Source organism: Muscardinus avellanarius (genome assembly GCF_963383645.1).
Source record: "Muscardinus avellanarius genome assembly, chromosome: 7".
In the NCBI taxonomy this organism is placed as follows: Eukaryota; Metazoa; Chordata; class Mammalia; order Rodentia; family Gliridae; genus Muscardinus; species Muscardinus avellanarius.
In genome coordinates, this window is record NC_137793.1 from 104,957,760 (window position 1) to 104,975,274 (window position 17,515).

Below are 17,515 nucleotides of genomic sequence, written 5' to 3' on the forward strand. Positions count from 1 at the left end.
GAGGCTGTCTGTGAGCTGCAATCCTCCAGGCTCAGCCTCCCAAATGCTGGGATTACAAGCGTGCGCCACCACGCCCGGCTAAGTTAACATTTATTGAGGGCTGATCATATGCTGAGCCCGCTCTGAGCACCTTCCGTCTCACTGGAGAAGCTGTGGCATGTCACCCAGAACCGACCCTCGGGACCTTGGCCCTCTCTCCCAGCCTGGTGTCTGCTGTAGGCTCCAGGAGGTGTTCTGGACCAATCTTAAGCTTGGGTTAAGATCGAGCCATCTCCTCTGGGCAGCTGCTTCCAGGGGAATGTCCATGTGCAAATGCCTGCCCCTGGCTTCAGCGGTAGGCTGTTCTGAAGGGCCAGCTGAACTCCAGCGCGTCCCTGGACCAGCTGGGGGCTGCTGGGACGCAGGCGTTTGCTCCTCCCTCTGCCCAGCTCTGCTTCCTCTACTCCCTCTTGGCTTTACAAACTCTCCTGCATGCCTTCGCCTTCTGTGTGCCAGCCTCTGCCTACAAGTATGTTCCCTGGGAAACTCAAACTAAGAATTAACTTCAGTTCTTGGAACCACCTTATGAAATAAGTGTACTGGTGTTTCATCATAGAAGCAGGGGAGCCAAGGCCTGCAGAGATGAGTGAGGGTGCTCCCGTCTCCCTCAGTAAAGCAGCGAGCACTGATTTGAACCTGAAAATCAAGCTCTAAGCCCTGTACTCTTAATTTACTTGCACCCTCCCCCCCACCCCGGTAGTACTGGGGATCAAATCCAGGGAGCACTCTACCTCCAAACTACACTTCCGGCCCGATTTTACTACTTTATTTTGAAATAGGATCTCACTAAATTGTGGCCTTATTAAGTTGCTAGGCTGGCGGGGAAGCTGTGATCCTCTTGTCTGTCTCCCAGGTGCTGGGATTACAAGGGTGGGCCACCACACCCAGCCGCACCTGTGCATCCTCTTAATCCCAATACTCAGGAAGCTGGGGACTTTTCTGGGAAGGCAGGGGAGGTAGAGCATTTATTACCTTTATCTTAGAGGTGGGAGCACTGAGCTAGTAACTGCTTAAACCCAGGAATGCTCTCCACTTTCAGACGTGTTGGGATTGGGGGGCGCAGTGGGACAGATGTCAATTCTGAATTCTGCCACCAGCACTTCCTAACTGTGTAACGTTGAGCAATTTCTTTACCTTCTCTGAGTCTTAGTAAAAGTTTCTGGCACATAGTAGGTGTTCAAATAAAATACCCCCATATGGCTGCTATTTTGGGCTCCGATCCTGGGCAAGCCTCCTTAGTTTACCGAGTCTCCATCTATAAAACAGACAGGCTGCTGCCGCTGCTAATGGTAACGATGATAAAGAGCTCCCCAGTCCCCCAGTTCACTGAGGTAGGGGGGAACACGGTGAGTGGTAGGTGTCGGTAAAATCATGCACCCAGTGCTCCTGTCCGTCAAGACCCAAGTTCAGACTTTCCTGTGATTGCCTTTCGGGGACCCACCACCTCCGCAGGAACCCTCCGACACGGCGGCGTTGGTTGATTTCCTGCTTCTACTAGGGGTCGGCGGGTTTCCCCCAGCAAGCTGAGCGGCACGTCGTCTCCTCTCCAAGCCTCGGAGTGTGGCTCCGGGTGTCGTGTCCTCCCCTCCCTGCCACCCAGCAGAGCGCAGCCTGGCGCCCCCGCTGGCCCCAGGGGTTCCAGTCGCGCCCTGCCGCATTGGGCCTCGGCCACGCCTCCGTCCTCCTATTGGTCAGCGGTTCCGGGCCCCGCCCCACCCCGAGGGGATAAAAGCCTGGGCTGTGGCTGCCGCGTGTATACCTGCTGAGCATCTCGGCCAGGGTGGACCGGGCTTCACCAAGCCGCCCCGCGCAACCCCCACCCCACCCCGGAGCCAGCCACCATCCTCTCACGACCATCCACTCACGACGTGCTGCCCCCACCCGCAATCATGTGCCGCACGCTGGCCACTTTTCCCACCACCTGCCTGGAGAGGTAAGAGGAGTTTGTTCCGCTGCCCGGGGAAGAAGTCCAAGCCCCAGCAACTCTCAGGGACTGGAGTGGAGGGCGCGGGGACTCGAGTGGGTGAGGTTTGGGGCTCGAGAGACGACTGGAGGCGCAGAGGGCACCTTGGGATCTGGAGCCGGGAGAAGGAAGGTCAGGGAACCCGGCAGGATTGAGGAAGACCCGGCTGCGGGAGGCACCTGCCCGAGTCTGTCCCAGTTTTTTAAGCACTCGGTCTTCATTCCACAGCCCAAAGATGGGGGCTAGGCTTCCCTAGGAGGGAGATCCTTTTTTTTCTCTCTCCTGGAACTAGTGAGGGATAGGTGAACTTCCCAGGGCTGCTTCTCATCTGGACTGGACTTAGTGTCTGGGAAGAAAGAGGAAAAGATCAAGGCAGGAATCGATTTCCACACAGTTCCAGAAACACTCCTTCTGTTAATCAGCAGCCGGTGTGACTTAAGTAGAAAAACATCTATCCATGCGGTGCCTTAAGCCCAGGAGCACAAGCCCCACCAAGGCACAGTGGGACGTTGCTGTTCTTGCTTCAGCCTTGATGAAAGTAATAAGAAAAGCACCCTTGGGACCCTGGGAACAGCCGAGGTTCCCAGGGATCTTGAGGCTGAAGTCTGGGTGGTGTAGTTAGTTCTCCTGGGTCCCTGTAGACCTCTCTGTCATGATCAAGTGAGTGGAGAGACCTTTCATGTTCCTCGTTTGTCTTTCAGAGCCAAAGAGTTCAAGACACGTCTGGGGATCTTCCTCCACAAATCCGAACTGGGCTCTGATTCTGGGAGCTTTGGCAAGTTCGAGTGGGGCAGTAAACACAGCAAAGAGTGGTGAGTCCTGCCCTCTGCCTGGGGCTTCTAGAAGGGAGGGAGCCCGAGATGGAAAATACCAGGGAAGCTAAGACGTGCCCGGGAGAACCTGGGTCGGCCCCTGGGATGGGTTGCTGGTCTGCAGTGGTAGCCTGGTTCAGGGGTGAATGGGCAGGTGGCTCTGGGATTCTCAGTCCAACAACAGATGACTGTGCTCCAGGCACAAATGTTTAGCTACCACACTCCCATCTGGAGCTATATTGCACACGCACAGGGCCCTGTCCCTGATGTTATTAATGATTCTGCTTCTGTTGGTGTGCACCACACCTAGAAGCCCTTTCCTACTGGACCTCGGCAGTGCCCCCTGCTGCGCTGGCCCGGGGGTGATAGTGTGTATTTAGGAGGCCCTTACTTCCATGAGTGGGTATGGGGCTCCAAGAGTCGGGGAATAGAAGCAGTTTTGGACAGAGAAAAGACAGCCTTAGAGATACAGACTGGGGGCTAAAGGCTCCCGGGCCTTCAGTTTCTGATTGCTGACTTGTCTTCCAAAAAACACTACTCCTTACCCTAACTCCAGCTAAGTGTGTAAGGGGTCAGCTTCGAATCATGCAGTTTCTCCTCAAAGGTCTGGCTAGGATTTGTGCTATGCTTTGGTTTTATTTTTTTAAAATTAAACCATTGGCTTTTCTTCTTTTAGTAACAGAAGCTTCTCAGAAGACGTGCTGGGGTGGAGAGAGTCCTTTGACACGCTGCTGAGCAGTAAAAGTGAGTAGGACCCTGTTGTGTGTGTCTGTGGACGGCACGTGTGTATTCATGTGCTTTGGGGGCAGTCAGAGGGAGGCTGGAGCACGGGTACAATAATAGCAGTAGTAATAATAATCATGATCCCCTAGCGTGCCAGGCTCTATTCACAACACAAAGGCAGGTCCTTGTTTGAGAAAATGACATTCTAAAATTAGAGCCATTAGCTGCAATCGCTGTCTTTTATTTCGTTCCCAGCTGTCCCTCGGTCTGACCTGTGTCCTCCTTTTCTTCCCCCAACCCCAGATGGAGTGGCCGCCTTCCATGCCTTCCTGAAGACAGAGTTCAGCGAGGAGAACCTGGAGTTCTGGCTGGCCTGCGAGGAGTTCAAGAAGATCCGGTCTGCGGCCAAGCTCGCCTCCAGGGCTCACCGCATCTTTGATGAGTTCATTCGCAGTGAAGCCCCGAAGGAGGTTGGTGCTCCACACAGGCCCTGGGTCTCCCAGCTCCTGCCCCACTGAGAATCGTGGTGGGGAGTGGGTGGAGGGCCGGGGTTTGAGTTAGGGTGGGCTTCTTTGTCACGGAGGGACTGGACTCCTGTGGTCAGAGGCCAGACAGCCAGGGTCTGTGATACTGCCCCGTGCCGCCACTCAGGTTTGCAATGGGACGAGCCTGGACGGCAGGTTTTTTGGCTCTGTTCACACCTATCTTTGTAAATCAATTCTTTTTAAAGCCACAACACTCTTACCAGCTAGGGAGACAAAGTCCTCACAGGGACCTTACATAACCTGGTTCAGTCCCCTGACTCAATTGAGTCCCTGGGGGTTTTGCGATTCAACCTTGGCTTCTGGCGTCCTCTGCTGGGCAGCGGCTTTTGATAAAGAACATGGCGCCCCCTGGCGGAGACACTGGAGCAGCGCCTCAATATTTTTGTATCTTGTATTTTGTTTTCAAACTGCTTTTATTTACAAAATAAAAATCTCCTATAAACACCAATTGCGCACCAGTTACATGCAAAGCACTGTTCTGGTCTCCAGGGATGTAGAAACAAACAAAACAATTTCCCTACTCCAGCGAAACTTATATACCCATGGGAGAAGATGCCAGTGGCCAGTTAAGCAAATCTAAGCCAGGTCGGATTTACTTTGTGGTCTGATAGAGATAAAGCAGGGGAAGAGCGAGAGAGAGCAGAGGTAGAGTGGGGTGATGGGTAAAAAAGGGCCAGATGTGCAAACATCCTTAAGATATCTGCGTGATAATTTTGAGAGATTGAAAGATTAATGCTGGGTCCTTAACCTGGGTCAGGCTTAAGACCTAGTTGGTGATCGACTCCTCAGCCCACTGGCACCCGCCCTGCCTTCCTCCGCCCGCCGCCCGCTCACCCAGCGCCTGCCTTCCTTCCCACAGGTGAACATAGACCACGAGACCCGGGAGCTGACCAGAGCGAACCTGCAGGCGGCCACCGCCGCGTGCTTTGACGCGGCTCAGGGGAAGACGCACACGCTGATGGAGAAGGACTCCTACCCGCGCTTCCTCAAGTCGCCCGCTTACCAGCACCTGGTGGCCCAAGCGTCGGCCGCCGCCTCCTCTGCATCCAGCTGCAGCCCGGCGGAGCCCTCTCACACCTGAGCCTCCTGAGCCGTGGAGAAGAAGCCGGCAGGAAGAGAGGTGGAGTCACCCATCCCTGAGGCGGCTACCCTGCGTAGGAGGCAGGTTCTGCTCGGCAAGTGCAGGAGGACAGTGAACGGCAAGGTGTCCCGCAACCTGCGTGGGAAGCAACCTGCCCCTCCAGATGCATGGTCTCGGTGCCATGCCGGAGAGGGCCCCCAATTCTAGCACCCAACGTCGGAGCTGGGCGGGGCTCTCTGGGGACAAGAGTGGGGTGCGTCAGTTAGCACTGGTCCGTCCTTATCCCTGGGGGAAGGAAGTGTTCCAGGGTGTCTTGGGAAACTTGGAAATGAGAGAAGACAACCCAGTCGGCTGCTTTGCAGTGGAGCAGTAGACTCAGATCTCGTCTGGTTTTCCTGACTCTGGGACTGGCCACAGAAGGAGCCCGGGGGTGTGGGATCTTCCTTCTGCCCTCCTGGCCTGCCCCGGGGTCACGCCAGGCCTCAAGCTTATGCTCCTCTGTGTCCATCCCTGTCCCCTTCTCGATGTGATTCTTGCCAGAAGGAGATTGCTATACCTCAACACTGGCCTCTGAGCCACTGACCAGCTCAGTAACCAGCTCTGAGGAGCGGCCCGCTTGCCCACGGAGACCAGCGTGGGCGCTCGTGGGGCCTCTTGCAGGTGCCCCTGGCCCTGTGCGTTAGGTCCACCTGTGCGCGCCACCAGGAGGAGCAGGAGGTGGGCGCCTCAGGGGCATCAAGCTCTGTTCTCAGGACCAGCAGCATGGAGCGGGGGAGGAAGGGTCAAGACACACCATGCTTGCCAGTGTCTGAACGTCCTGTGAAATCGAGCCAGTATTTCGTGTGGGTGCACAGAAGCAGGAAGGAAGAAGTCACTGTGGTGGGGAAGCATCTTTCCTGTGGACATGACATGCATCACTGGAGTGTTAAAAAATGCAGCAGGGACCACCATGGCCCCGGGACGGAGTGTAGTGGAAGATGAGGGGCGAGGCTGCTGGGAAGGGCATTTTGGGGGATCTCAGAACTTGCAGGTCACCTCAGGGCCTCACTGAACAAATATGCTGTCACGGGGCTTCCTGCACTAGAGTCCAGGATGGGGAGGGGAGTGCACCAGGGTGGCCCCCAGACCCCCCAGGATAGCTAACACTGTTCTCTCTGCACTTGAGCTCCTCCAGGAGAAAATTATTTAAACGTGCTGTGTTGTTGGTGATGTGCCGATCGTCATAGCTTATTATTTTTGTTACTGTTGTCTCTGTTATTTATTATTGTAATTTTCAGTTTGCCTCTACTGGAGAATCTCAGCAGGAGTTGCTGCCTGACTGTCCCCCCATCTCCACTAGACTCTACCTCTGAATGTGCGGGGAACCGCTTAGGGCCCGTCAGGAACTCCTCCTTGTTTAAATATTTATTTATTGTTAACAAAAGGAGCTAGGTTATCTGATGAGTGATGTATGCAATTCTTATTTGCCTGTTTTCAGCATGTTATATTCTTGTAAAATAAAGCACAAATACAACATCCCGTCTCTAAGGGCTGAGTGATGGGAAAGGGGCTGGGGGTGTGTGGTAGAGAGTCTACGGAGGGGCTGGTCTCAGAACCCTGCAGGGTAGTGGGCCAGCTCCCTCATAGGTACAGGCAGGAGGGCGAGGCTCCATCCACCTGCTGACAGTGGCCACCAGGGATGGAGACTTAGCTAATGGCCGCTCAGCTTGTGTTGGGCTGTCTGGACTGGACCAGGCTCCACAGCCCGTATCTGCTGCCCACCTGATTGGGCCATCCAGTTTTAGGCTTCTCCCTATCCCTTCTCCATCAAATCCACACGGGGTGATTCAGATTTCTCCCCAGCTTCACCAAGACTTCCTTTGATGAGACTCTCCTTTCCAATCTGGGCTCTAATAACTGTTTCCCACCTGTTTTCCTGACCACAGCCTCTCCTTGCTCCTGCTCACTTTCTATACTTACATCAGCCTTTTCATCACTGTGATCAAAATGCCCGGCAAGGACAACTCAGAGAAGAAAAGGTTGGCTCAAGCTCGCAGGTTCAGAGACTCAGTCCATGGCTGGCTGGCTCCATGGCGTTCAGAGGCGTGGTGGAGGAGAGCTGCTCCACTCATCACAGAAGCAGGGGTGGGGGGGGAAGGAGGGACAAGAGATAGTCTCCAGGGACAGATATAGTTCTCAAGACCATGTCCCCTGTGACCCAACCCACCAGCCATGCCCTGCCTCTGAACCTTGCTGCACGGACAACTCGTAAGCTTTTCTGGGGGACGTTCCCAGATCCAAACCACAAAAATACTGCACCAGTCTCACCCACAAAGCACAGATCTGAGTATCTATGGCTTCCAGCTCCTCCATGCCATACCAGGCCCTCTCTGACCTCACCTGAGTCCTTCTCCAGACATATTCCCTGCCTACGTGGCCTTTGCCCACAGCCCTTTCCTTCCTATAAGTTGTGTTGCTGTATGTGCCATTTCCTCTGCTTGCAATGCCTCCTCCTCCTCCTCCTCCTCCTCCTCCTCCTCCTCCTCCTCCTCCTCCTCCTCCTCCTCCTCCTCCTCCTCTTTCTTTTCTTGTTCTAAACTCAGGATTGGGAGGTAAGGAGAATGCTAACTTTCAAAATCTAGCAAAAATATCCCCTTCAGTGGAACCTTCCCGGATGTTCCCATAGAGAATGAACTGCTCTCACTTCTATGATTCTAGGACCCACTTTTCTTACACACAGCACGGCTCGGCAGTGAATCTCATCACTCCTCCTGTTCCTTTAGGCAGAGCTCTTCAAGGTCAGATGCATGGCACTCACCTGGTTATGATGGAACAGAACTCAGCGAATTAGCTCACAGCCCAGGCTGGGAGTTGGGGCTGGAATCCTGGCCTCTTCATCTTGGCTCTGGAGTTATTTAAACAGAACGTTCAGTCCCCTCATCTCTAAAATAAGTGTATTAAGAGTGTGCCCTTCACAGGGAATATTGAATAAAAGTGGCCCTATGTTGCTATCCTGTGAATATCAGCTATTGTTATTACCTGCTTCCCAGCCCCGTGCCTTGTGCACAGTCTAGCCTTAGTCAAGATTGCTTATCGATTTTTGTAAAACAATGACAAAATGAAGGTCCAAAACTAGAATTCCCAGTAACATTTATTTCTAGTGCAGCTGTTTATTTTTTAAAATTATTTTTATTTTTTTTTTGGTGGTGCTGCAGATGAAATCCAGGGGCCTTCTACCTCCGGGCTATACTCCCAGACCTATTTTATATTTTATTTGGAAACAGGGTCTCACTAAGTTGCTGAGAGCCTCACTAAGTAGCTGAGGCTGGCTTCGAACCTGCACGATCCTCCTGTCTCAGCCTTCCAAGTACTGGGATTACACGTGTGTGCCATCACACCCGGCTTAGCGCAGCTGTTCAGTACCATGTTTTTGTCGGATGCTCAGAACATGCCGGGACCTTATTCAAAGAAATGTAAGAGTCAAGGCAAGGTATGGCGGAGAATACTGGTTTCAATCAAACCCAGATCAGCTAAGGCTGTTTTCAAACGGGTGCTAACTGCTTCCCTGGCTGTGGGAGGCCAGCTCATGTTTTACTCTCTGCTGCCCCTTGGTGGCTGTGACAGGTAATGCGCCCCCCACGCGCTGTGCTTGACTTCCATTTTTAAAGTTTGACTTCTTTCTTTGGAAATATACCTTAAAGGCTAGAATTTGTTTCAGTGTCAATCAATTATTTCTAATAAGCACATTCAATTTTAATAAAATTCTAGTTATTAACATAGCTGCTAATGTAGTCCAGTGGGAAGAGGAGATCAGCCAAGATTTCTCTAGTACACAGGGTTGAAATCGACTTAAAAATGGAAGCTGTTCTTTATTAAAATATGGGATGACAATGGACCAATAAGTGTTTTAAAAATTGCATAACTTAAATGAAATTTGGATTTCTATGTATTAAAAATATAAATGAAGTTCTTAAGAAAGAGGAAAGGTATTCAAGACCTATGAAGTGCTGTCCTCAAGATAATCTACTGTCACTGAACGCTTTACGTTGTTTCAGTAACTCAAATTGCTTTAGGGGAAAAAAGAAAGATTGGAAACTAAATAACCAAGGTATGATCCTAAGGGTAGTAAGAGAAATAAGACAGGTGCTAGATAATAGAGTTTGAATGTCTATTGTTTAGACTTACAATGTTGGTTATTCCTAAGCCGTGATTATTAGCCTGGATAATGATTGAATTTAAACTTGGAGAAAAACAAGAATGTGTAAATTAATTTTTTACTTGTCATGAATTCACACTTCAGGAATAGTTCTATGCTGGGAGTATAATCGTCCTCGCTAATTCCATCTTGCCAGTTCCAAAGGGCAGCTTCACAGACGCGGTGCAAAGATTCAGACAGCAGGCTCGCAGTCAGGCCGCCGAATTCGGTTCCAAATTTCCGGCCTATGAGCTGAATAATATTTAGCACCTTGCTCAATTTCTTTCTTTGGACTTGGCCTTGATTTTTTCTCTTCAAGTCCCCAGGATTCCCACGCGCTCCTGGGCTGCTCCCCTTGGCTGCCGGTGATCCCTTCATCAGAGCCTGGGGCTTGAACCCACCCAGCAGCAGGGGTTCTCTTTTTGGACAGACCTATCTCTCCTGCCAGGGTAGTGGGCAGACTCCTGGGCTACTTCCTCTCTGATTCCCCAGGTCCCCAGGACCAGTCCTTCCCCAGGAGGGGTAGCTGGGGCCTGGTGCCACTCCCCTCTGCTCATCTGGGTGATACAATGAGTAACAAGCCATATAACCCGGCTTGGAACTAACACACCGCCACATTTCCTTCCTTCCTAAAATATCAGGTTTTTTTTTTTTTTTTTTTTTTTTTTTGGTGGTACTGGGAGTGGAACTCAGGGGCTTTCTACCTCTGGGCTATACTCCCAGACCTATTTTCTATTTTATTTGGAAACAGGGTCTCACTAAGTTGCTGAGAGCCTCACTAAGTAGCTGAGGCTGGCTTCGAACCTGTGCGATCCTCCTGCCTCAGCCTCCCAAGCGCAGGGATTATAAGCATAGCCACCACGCCCGGCTAAAAGATCAGTTTTTGCCCTCTGCCTTGGCCTTGATTCAAACTTAAGTTTTCTATTGAAATATGATAATTAAACTCCATTACTCTTTATATTGCGTGTGTGTGTGTGTGTGTGTGTGTGTGTGTGTGTGTGTGTGTGTGTGTTTGGAGTCTGATCCTAGGAGTGGGATCTACCTCAGAGTTATACCCCCATCCTATTTTAGTTTTTATTATTTATTTGTTTATTTATTTATTGCTGTATTGGAGATGGAACCCAGGGGATGTTCTGCCTTCAAGTTACATCCCCAGCCCTATTTTTTATTCTTTATTTTGAAACAGGGTCTCACTGAGTTGCAAAGGGCTTCACTAGGTAGCTGAGGCTGGCAGCGAACCACAATCCTCCTGTCTCAGCCTCCCAAATGCTGGGATTACAAGTGTGTGCCACCACACCCAGCTACTTTTTATTTTTGAAACAGGGTCTTACTAAGTTGAGGAAGGCCTTGCTAAGTTGCTGAGGATGGCCTCGAACCTGTGATCCTCTTGTCTCAGCCTCCCAAGTACTGGGATGACAGGCGTGCACCACCATGCTCGGCCTCGTTGCATATATTATTCCTGTGTTAACTGTGGAAGGTTTTATTGTATCTATATTCTTAAGAATATAGATTGTTAAGTGGCCTCATGTCCTTTTTGGAAGTAGGTTTTAAAAATGTCCACTGGACATATTGTGTGTGTGTGTGTGTGTGTGTGTGTGTGTGTGTGTATGTTATTGGGGGTTGAATCCAGGAGGCTCTACTACTGAGCTACCTTCCTAGCCTGTCTTGTTTTTTAAATTTTGGGACAAAGTCTCACTAAGTTGCCCAGACTGGCCTCTCCAGCTTGGGATCTTCCTGCCTCAGCCTCCCAAGTAACTGATATTGCAGGTGTGTGCCACCATGCCCGGTTCCACTGAGCATGTTTTGAACCTGCATGCCAGTTTACTTCCCAAGCACCAATCAGAAATAAGTACGTAGGGGTCCAGTCTGGGGTCATTTAAAATTCCTCTCTGGGAAGGAGATGGCAGGGTGTGAACAATACTACTTAATTTTCCAGAATGATCCGTTGAAACCAGTTGAATTTTTTTTCCAAATAGAACTTATTCCTATAGTTTATATTTGATTGTATGTTTCTTATGTAAAAATCAATATCTGCTTTGGAACTGTGACTTAACTCTAAATACGAGAGGAGAGAAAACAAACAAAAAATTAGAAAAATGGCCGTGGCAGCTGGCAGCTAACAGCTGGGCTGTATGTAGTGCTTACACCGAATGCAAACAGCTCCACGGAATGTCAACAACAATTAGACCCATGACTGTGGTGGAACAAGACCAAAATAAGGCCACGTCTCAATGAGGACCGACTGCACACGAGACAGACAGAGGCTCACACACCACCGGAGTAGCCGAATGTCCTCTCTCGGGGCAAGTGGGTGCAGCCAGCACTTTCTGATTCCTGGATAATAATCATTATAGCACCAATTTTTAAACTGCTCCTGTTCCTAATAGCACCCACCTGGGAGTAAAGCCCTGTTTCCTTAACTCCAAACACCTAGCACTGCCAATGCCTATAACACATATAAAAGGAGCTCCTAATTTTCTAACTTAGATGCTCTGCAGTCCCCGGGGTGAGCTCTACCAGGTCGCAGCAGGTTAATACACCTGCCTCACTACAGGTGTGTTCCTGCACGCCGGGTCTGCACATATGTCAACCTCAGGAGAAAGGTCAGCATTGCCCAGGTATCTGTCAAACCTATTCAAGACAATCTGATACCCATCACACCTCAATGCTCCTGCCCTGGGCTGGGCCACTCTCCACTCTCAGCTGGATGATTAAAATAGCTCCTGTGACTGGGCGTGGTGGCGCACGCTTGTAATCCCCGCACTTGGGAGGCTGAGACAGGAGGATCGCACAGGTTCAAAGCCAGCCTCAGTTACTTAGTGAGGCTGTCAGCAACGTAGTGAGACCCTGTTTCCAAATAAAAATATAAAATAGGTCTGGGAGTGTAGCCTGGAGGTAGAAAGCCCCTGGGTTCCACCCCCAATACCACACACACAAAAAAACTCCTGGGCACCAGGCGTGGCGGCACACAGCTGTCATCCCAGTATTTGGGGGGGCTGATACAGGAGGATCACAGGTTGGAGGCCAGCCTCAGTGACTTAGCAAGGTCCTCAACAACTTTGTAAGACCCTGTTTCAAAACAAACAAACAAAAATAAAATAGCTCAGAGGTAGAACACCCCTAGATTCAGCACACGCATGCACGCGCGCGCGCGCGCGCGCACACACACACACACACACACCCTTCCTGTGGAAAAAAAATACACAAAATTCATCAGAGTTCAATTGAGCAAGTCATGATTTGTGAATGAGGAAGCCCTCAACCAGAGCAGGTTGGAGAACTTCAGCCCGCAATGTGGTCGGGCAGCATTTTGGACGGAAAGCAAGAGGTGAGCCTCGGAGATGCCTGATTGGCTTGGGCGCCACCTGGGTCTTATTTGAACATGGTCTCATCCACTGGCCATCTGTGATTGGGCTGCTGGGACCTGCAGAGAAACAGCTATTTTTTTTTTTTTTTTAACAAAAGTTCTCTCCCAAGTTAGGCTCCACCTAGAGTCTGTACTGAGCGAGTTTGCAATTCATCACTGTGTAAGGAATAGGAACAGAGGCATCCGTGTCCAAATTCAGTTTGATAGAATCCCTCCTGACTGATGTGCTGATTTCTACCTTTGCTTTCAACACTCAGGTTCTTTTTAACACAGCACTAAAAACGACCATCAAAAAATGTAATTCAGATGGTGTTATCCCAGACCTCAACTCTCCAGTGGCTGTGCTCTTGCTCGGGGTGAAAGCCAAAGTCCTTGGATGGCCCCTAAGGACCTAGGTGACCGGAACCTCCGTTCACTACCTCCTCCTAAGCCCTGCTGCCGTCTCACGGAGCTCTGCGCGGCTCCTGGTCACACCGGGCCCGAACCTAGATCACACCAACCTACCCCTAGATCACACCAGGCCTGCTCCTGGTCACACCAGGCCCACTCTTTGGTCACACCAGGTCTGATCCTAGATCACACCACACCAGCCTACTTCTAGATCACACCAGGGCTGCTCCTAGATCACACCAGGGCTGCTCCTTGACTGTACCATTCCTGGTATACCAACCTACTCCTAGATCACACCAGACTCACTCCTAGATTGCACCAGGCTTGATCCTGCCTCGGGGCCTTTGCATGTGTGGGTCCCTCTCATCTCTGTGCTCTTGCCCAGGCAAATGGCATCACACGTTTCTACAACTTCCTCAAGTCTTTGCTTAACTGTCACATCCTGAATGAGGCCCTCCCCACCCAGCTGGCGTGAAATTGCATCCCCCACGCTGGCGCTTCCAACTTTCCTTATTCTACTTTATTATCTCCCTAAATATACTGCGTGGTTGGCTTGTTTTGTTTGCTGTCCGGCTTTGGTGAGAGCAAGGGCAGGAATCTTTCTCTGGGTTGTGCAGTGGTGTAGCAGAAGCCTCTAGAACAGAGACAGTTACTTTATGTCTCTTTGAAATGGTACCTGTCTCAAAAGGACTGTATTATGTGATTATGTGATATGATCATACTATACGATGATATTTAATATATATATAATGTGCACATATAAAGGCCCGGAGCATACCAAAGAGCTATGTAAACACTTGCTATTATTTTATTGATTTATTTTGTGGTTTGAGGATTGAACCCAGAGACATCCTGCCTCTGAGTTACACCCCCTGCCCTATTTTATTTTATTTTATTTTATTTTTTTTTGGTGGTACTGGGGGTGGAACCCAGAGGGTTTCTACCTCCGGGCTATACTCCCAGACCTATTTTATATTTTATTTGGAAACAGGGTCTCACTAGGTTGCTGAGAGCCTCACTAAGTAGCTGAGGCTGGTTTCAAACCTGTGCGATCCTCCTGTCTCAGCCTCCCAAGCACGGGGATTACAAGCATGTGCCACCACGCCCGGCTACCCTATTTTATTTTATTTTTTATGTTGACACATGGTCTCATAAAGCTTTGAAGGGTCTTGCTAAGTTGGTGAGGCTGGCCGTGAACCTGTGACCCTCCTGTCCTTGTCTCAGCCTCCCAAGCGCTGGAATTACAAGTGTGCACCACCACTCCTGACTGCTGCTGGTTTCTTCCTCCTCCTCCTCCTCCTCCTCCTCCTCCTCCTCCTCCTCCTCCTCCTCCTCCTTCTTTTCTTCTTTTTAATTATTTATGATCCTTTCTCCTGAGGTCAAGCTCCATGAAGAACTTCATGAATCTGTGTGCCAAATCACTGTGTTCCAAGTAATTACAACGGTTACTGGCAACACCATCAATGCTTTTTTTTTTTTTTTTGTGGTACTGGGGTTCCTGGAAGCCCTTCTACCTCCGGGCTCCACTCCCAGACATCCCAGACACCTATTTTGTATTTTTATTTGGAAACAGGGTCTCTTAAGCCAGCGCACGCGCCTGGCTTCGAACCTGCGCGATCCTCCTGTCTCTGCTTCCCAAGCGCGGGGATTACAAGCGTGCGCCACCACGCCCGGCTGCATCAATGCTTGTTAAATATTGACTGGGCAAATAACAGGGCAAGCACTTATTTTCCATTCTTTTCCCCCAAGAAGACAGATTTTCTATAACATAGAAAAGATGCAAGAGTGCCGGAGAGAGCAGATGCTGCGGTGCGCAGGTGGACAGGCCGGGAGAGCGCAGTGCGGGCCTATGGCGAATCCGCCAGCAGCTGGCGGAGAAGAGGCCTGGCTTCTTCCGGAGGGCTGGCTTTTTTAAAGTAAATGTACACGTTTATTGGTGCACTGCAGTCACACCTCATAACGAGGGTCAGAGTGATGGGGATACAGGCACACAGCCCTTGGTGAGCTTCCCCTGGGTCTCACCCCATTCTCTCCCCTACGACACGCGTAATATTGAGATTGACACTGGTCATTTTGTATACGCGCAGGGCATTATTTGAAGTGTTTCCTCCGTCGAGTCTCCCCCACCTCCCTCCTCTAGACCCCTCCATTGCTTTACTAGGGTTCCTCCTCTATCTGGACTCCCTCTGGTGTCCCAATTTCTCCCTAGCAAAAAACATAGGACTCTTCGCTTTCTGAGTCTGGCTAACCTCTCCTAGCATGCGGTTCCCTAGTTCTATGCATTTATTGCAAATGAAATAATTTTGTTCTTTTTTTTTTTTTTGGTTCTTGAAAGGACAAATTTGACCACACCAAAGATTGCCTTGTAGCCAAGAGATTTATTGGAGGGGCCGGTATGAAAGGAAGAAAGAGAGAGAGAGAAAGAGAGAGAGAGAGAGAGAGACAGACAGACAGACAGAAAGACAGACAGACAGAGGGGGAGAGAGAAAGAAGAAACCAGGAAGAGAGGGAGCGCGTGCTGGGATCAGGGTTATATAGTGGTTTGGGGTTACAGATTGGGGGCTAATAGGCTAGGAGAAATGCCCTTTGAACTAATTGGCTACAGTCCCAGGGGAGGGGGCCAGGTAATTGGCTGGGGGGGGTCAGCAGGGAATGTCCCTTTCTCTGATTGGCCAAGGGCACCAGGAGGGGGCAAGTCTCCCAGGTAAGTGACCAGGTGCAGTCAGAGGAGGATGGTAGCTTAACTGGTCAGACCAGGGCCTTTCAGGACACTTAGCTTAAGGAGGGGGGTGGTCTGAAGTAAGAACCAAATTCATCTAACCGTTCTGGGGGTGGAAACCAGGGGCTTTCTACCTCCGGGGTATACTCCCAGACTTATTTTTATATTTTTATTTGGAAACAGGGTCTTATTAAGTTGCTGAAAGCCTCACTAAGTAGCTGAGGCTGGCTTTGAACCTGTGCGATCCTCCTGTCTCAGCCTCCCAAGCGCGGAGATTACAAGCGTGCGCCACCACGCCCAGCTTTTTTCTTTTTTTAGCTGAGCAAAATTCCATTGTGCGTACAGAATCCATTTTCTTCATCCATTCATTTGTCAGGGGACACCTCGGCTGGTTCCACAAGTTGGTTATTGTGAACTGTGTTGCTATAAACAGCATCAATATAATATTCTGGTTTTAATCCTTTTGGGAAAATACCAGGGAGTGGTATGGCTGGACTGTCTGGTGGCTCCATCCCCAGTCTTCGAGGAATCTCCACGCTGATCTCTATGGCAGCTGCACTCATTTACCGTCCCAGCGACAGTGTGTAAGGTTCTTATTTCCCCACATCCTCGCCAGCATTTATTTTTGCTTGGCTTCTGATGACGGGCTCATTCTCCTTGGGGTTAGATGGAATCTCAGTGTTGCTTTGATTTGCATCTCCCCGATGGTTAATGATGCTGAACGTTTTTTCACGTGTTCATTGGTCATTTGCGTTTCTTCTTTTGTGAAATGTCTATTTTGTTCAATTGCCCATTTTTTAATGGGGCTACTTGTTTATTTTAGTGTTAAGTATTTAAAGTCCTTTGTATATTCCAGGATTGAGTTCTCTCTCAGGGGAGTGGCTGGCAAGGGTCTCGGGTTCTGTAGGCGCTCCCCCCGGGCTCTGGGTGGTTTCCTAAGGAGCACTTCAGCTGCGCTGAGCCACACCTGAGGCTGGCTGCTACCATCCACCCTCCCTCTCTTTCAGGGCTCCGCCCCGCTGGCTCGGTGACTACCAAGGAGGAAGTGTTTCTCATTGGGGACCTTCTTCCAGGATGAGTTGCTGCCACAGAAATGTCTGGGGAGCATCCCGAGTCGAAAGGTAAGAAGGGAAGTAGAGATCTGAAAAGGCCGAGATGAGAAATCCCTTGGGTTTGGGGGCTTCGGGGTGAGGGTTTGGGAAGCAGAAGAAGCCCCCCGCTGGAGCCCCTGCACGTCTCAGACTTCTCTTCCAAGGCTCTGTGGAGATGCCCACAGTGTTTATTTAAGTCCTTTTTTCAGGCTCTTCCAACCATACAGAGAAAATGAAACTGAAAGCAGGACTTGGCTGCCCTGCTTCGTTCTCCAGGTTCTGAAGTTTCTCTCGGGGTTTCCTTGAACGTCACTTCTTCTTCTCTGTTTCTTTTATTCATTCCAGCCCGCTTCATACCCCGTTGTAACCAAGACCGTCTATATCAACACCTTGGTTCAAAGTTTCCCCCCTGGGGATGTTGATCTGATCGGGGTGCACAAACGGTTGACCTCAGAAAAGGGTGGCCTTGTGAACTCTGTAGCAGGTGAAGGTGTTTCAGTGTTCAGGTGACCGTTTGGAGCCGACTGGCTGATTGAACTGGCTCTAAAGTGTTCAGCGCTGACTGAGAGCCGTTGGGACGACTCAGACCGCCCAGCTTCCCCCCGTGTAGA

General features: G+C 50.4%; 1 protein-coding gene across 1 annotated transcript; it reads left to right on the forward strand.

Moving 5' to 3' along the window:
- Positions 1-1,928: 1,928 nt before the first annotated feature.
- RGS16 (regulator of G protein signaling 16) lies at positions 1,929-5,163 on the forward strand (the record flags this gene model as incomplete). Its single annotated transcript, XM_080698606.1, has 5 exons — positions 1,929-1,972; positions 2,704-2,811; positions 3,491-3,558; positions 3,841-4,007; positions 4,942-5,163. 5 exons carry the CDS (start codon positions 1,929-1,931, stop codon positions 5,161-5,163), a joined length of 609 nt encoding a protein of 202 aa, XP_080554732.1.
- Between the last annotated feature and the right edge of the window lie 12,352 nt (positions 5,164-17,515).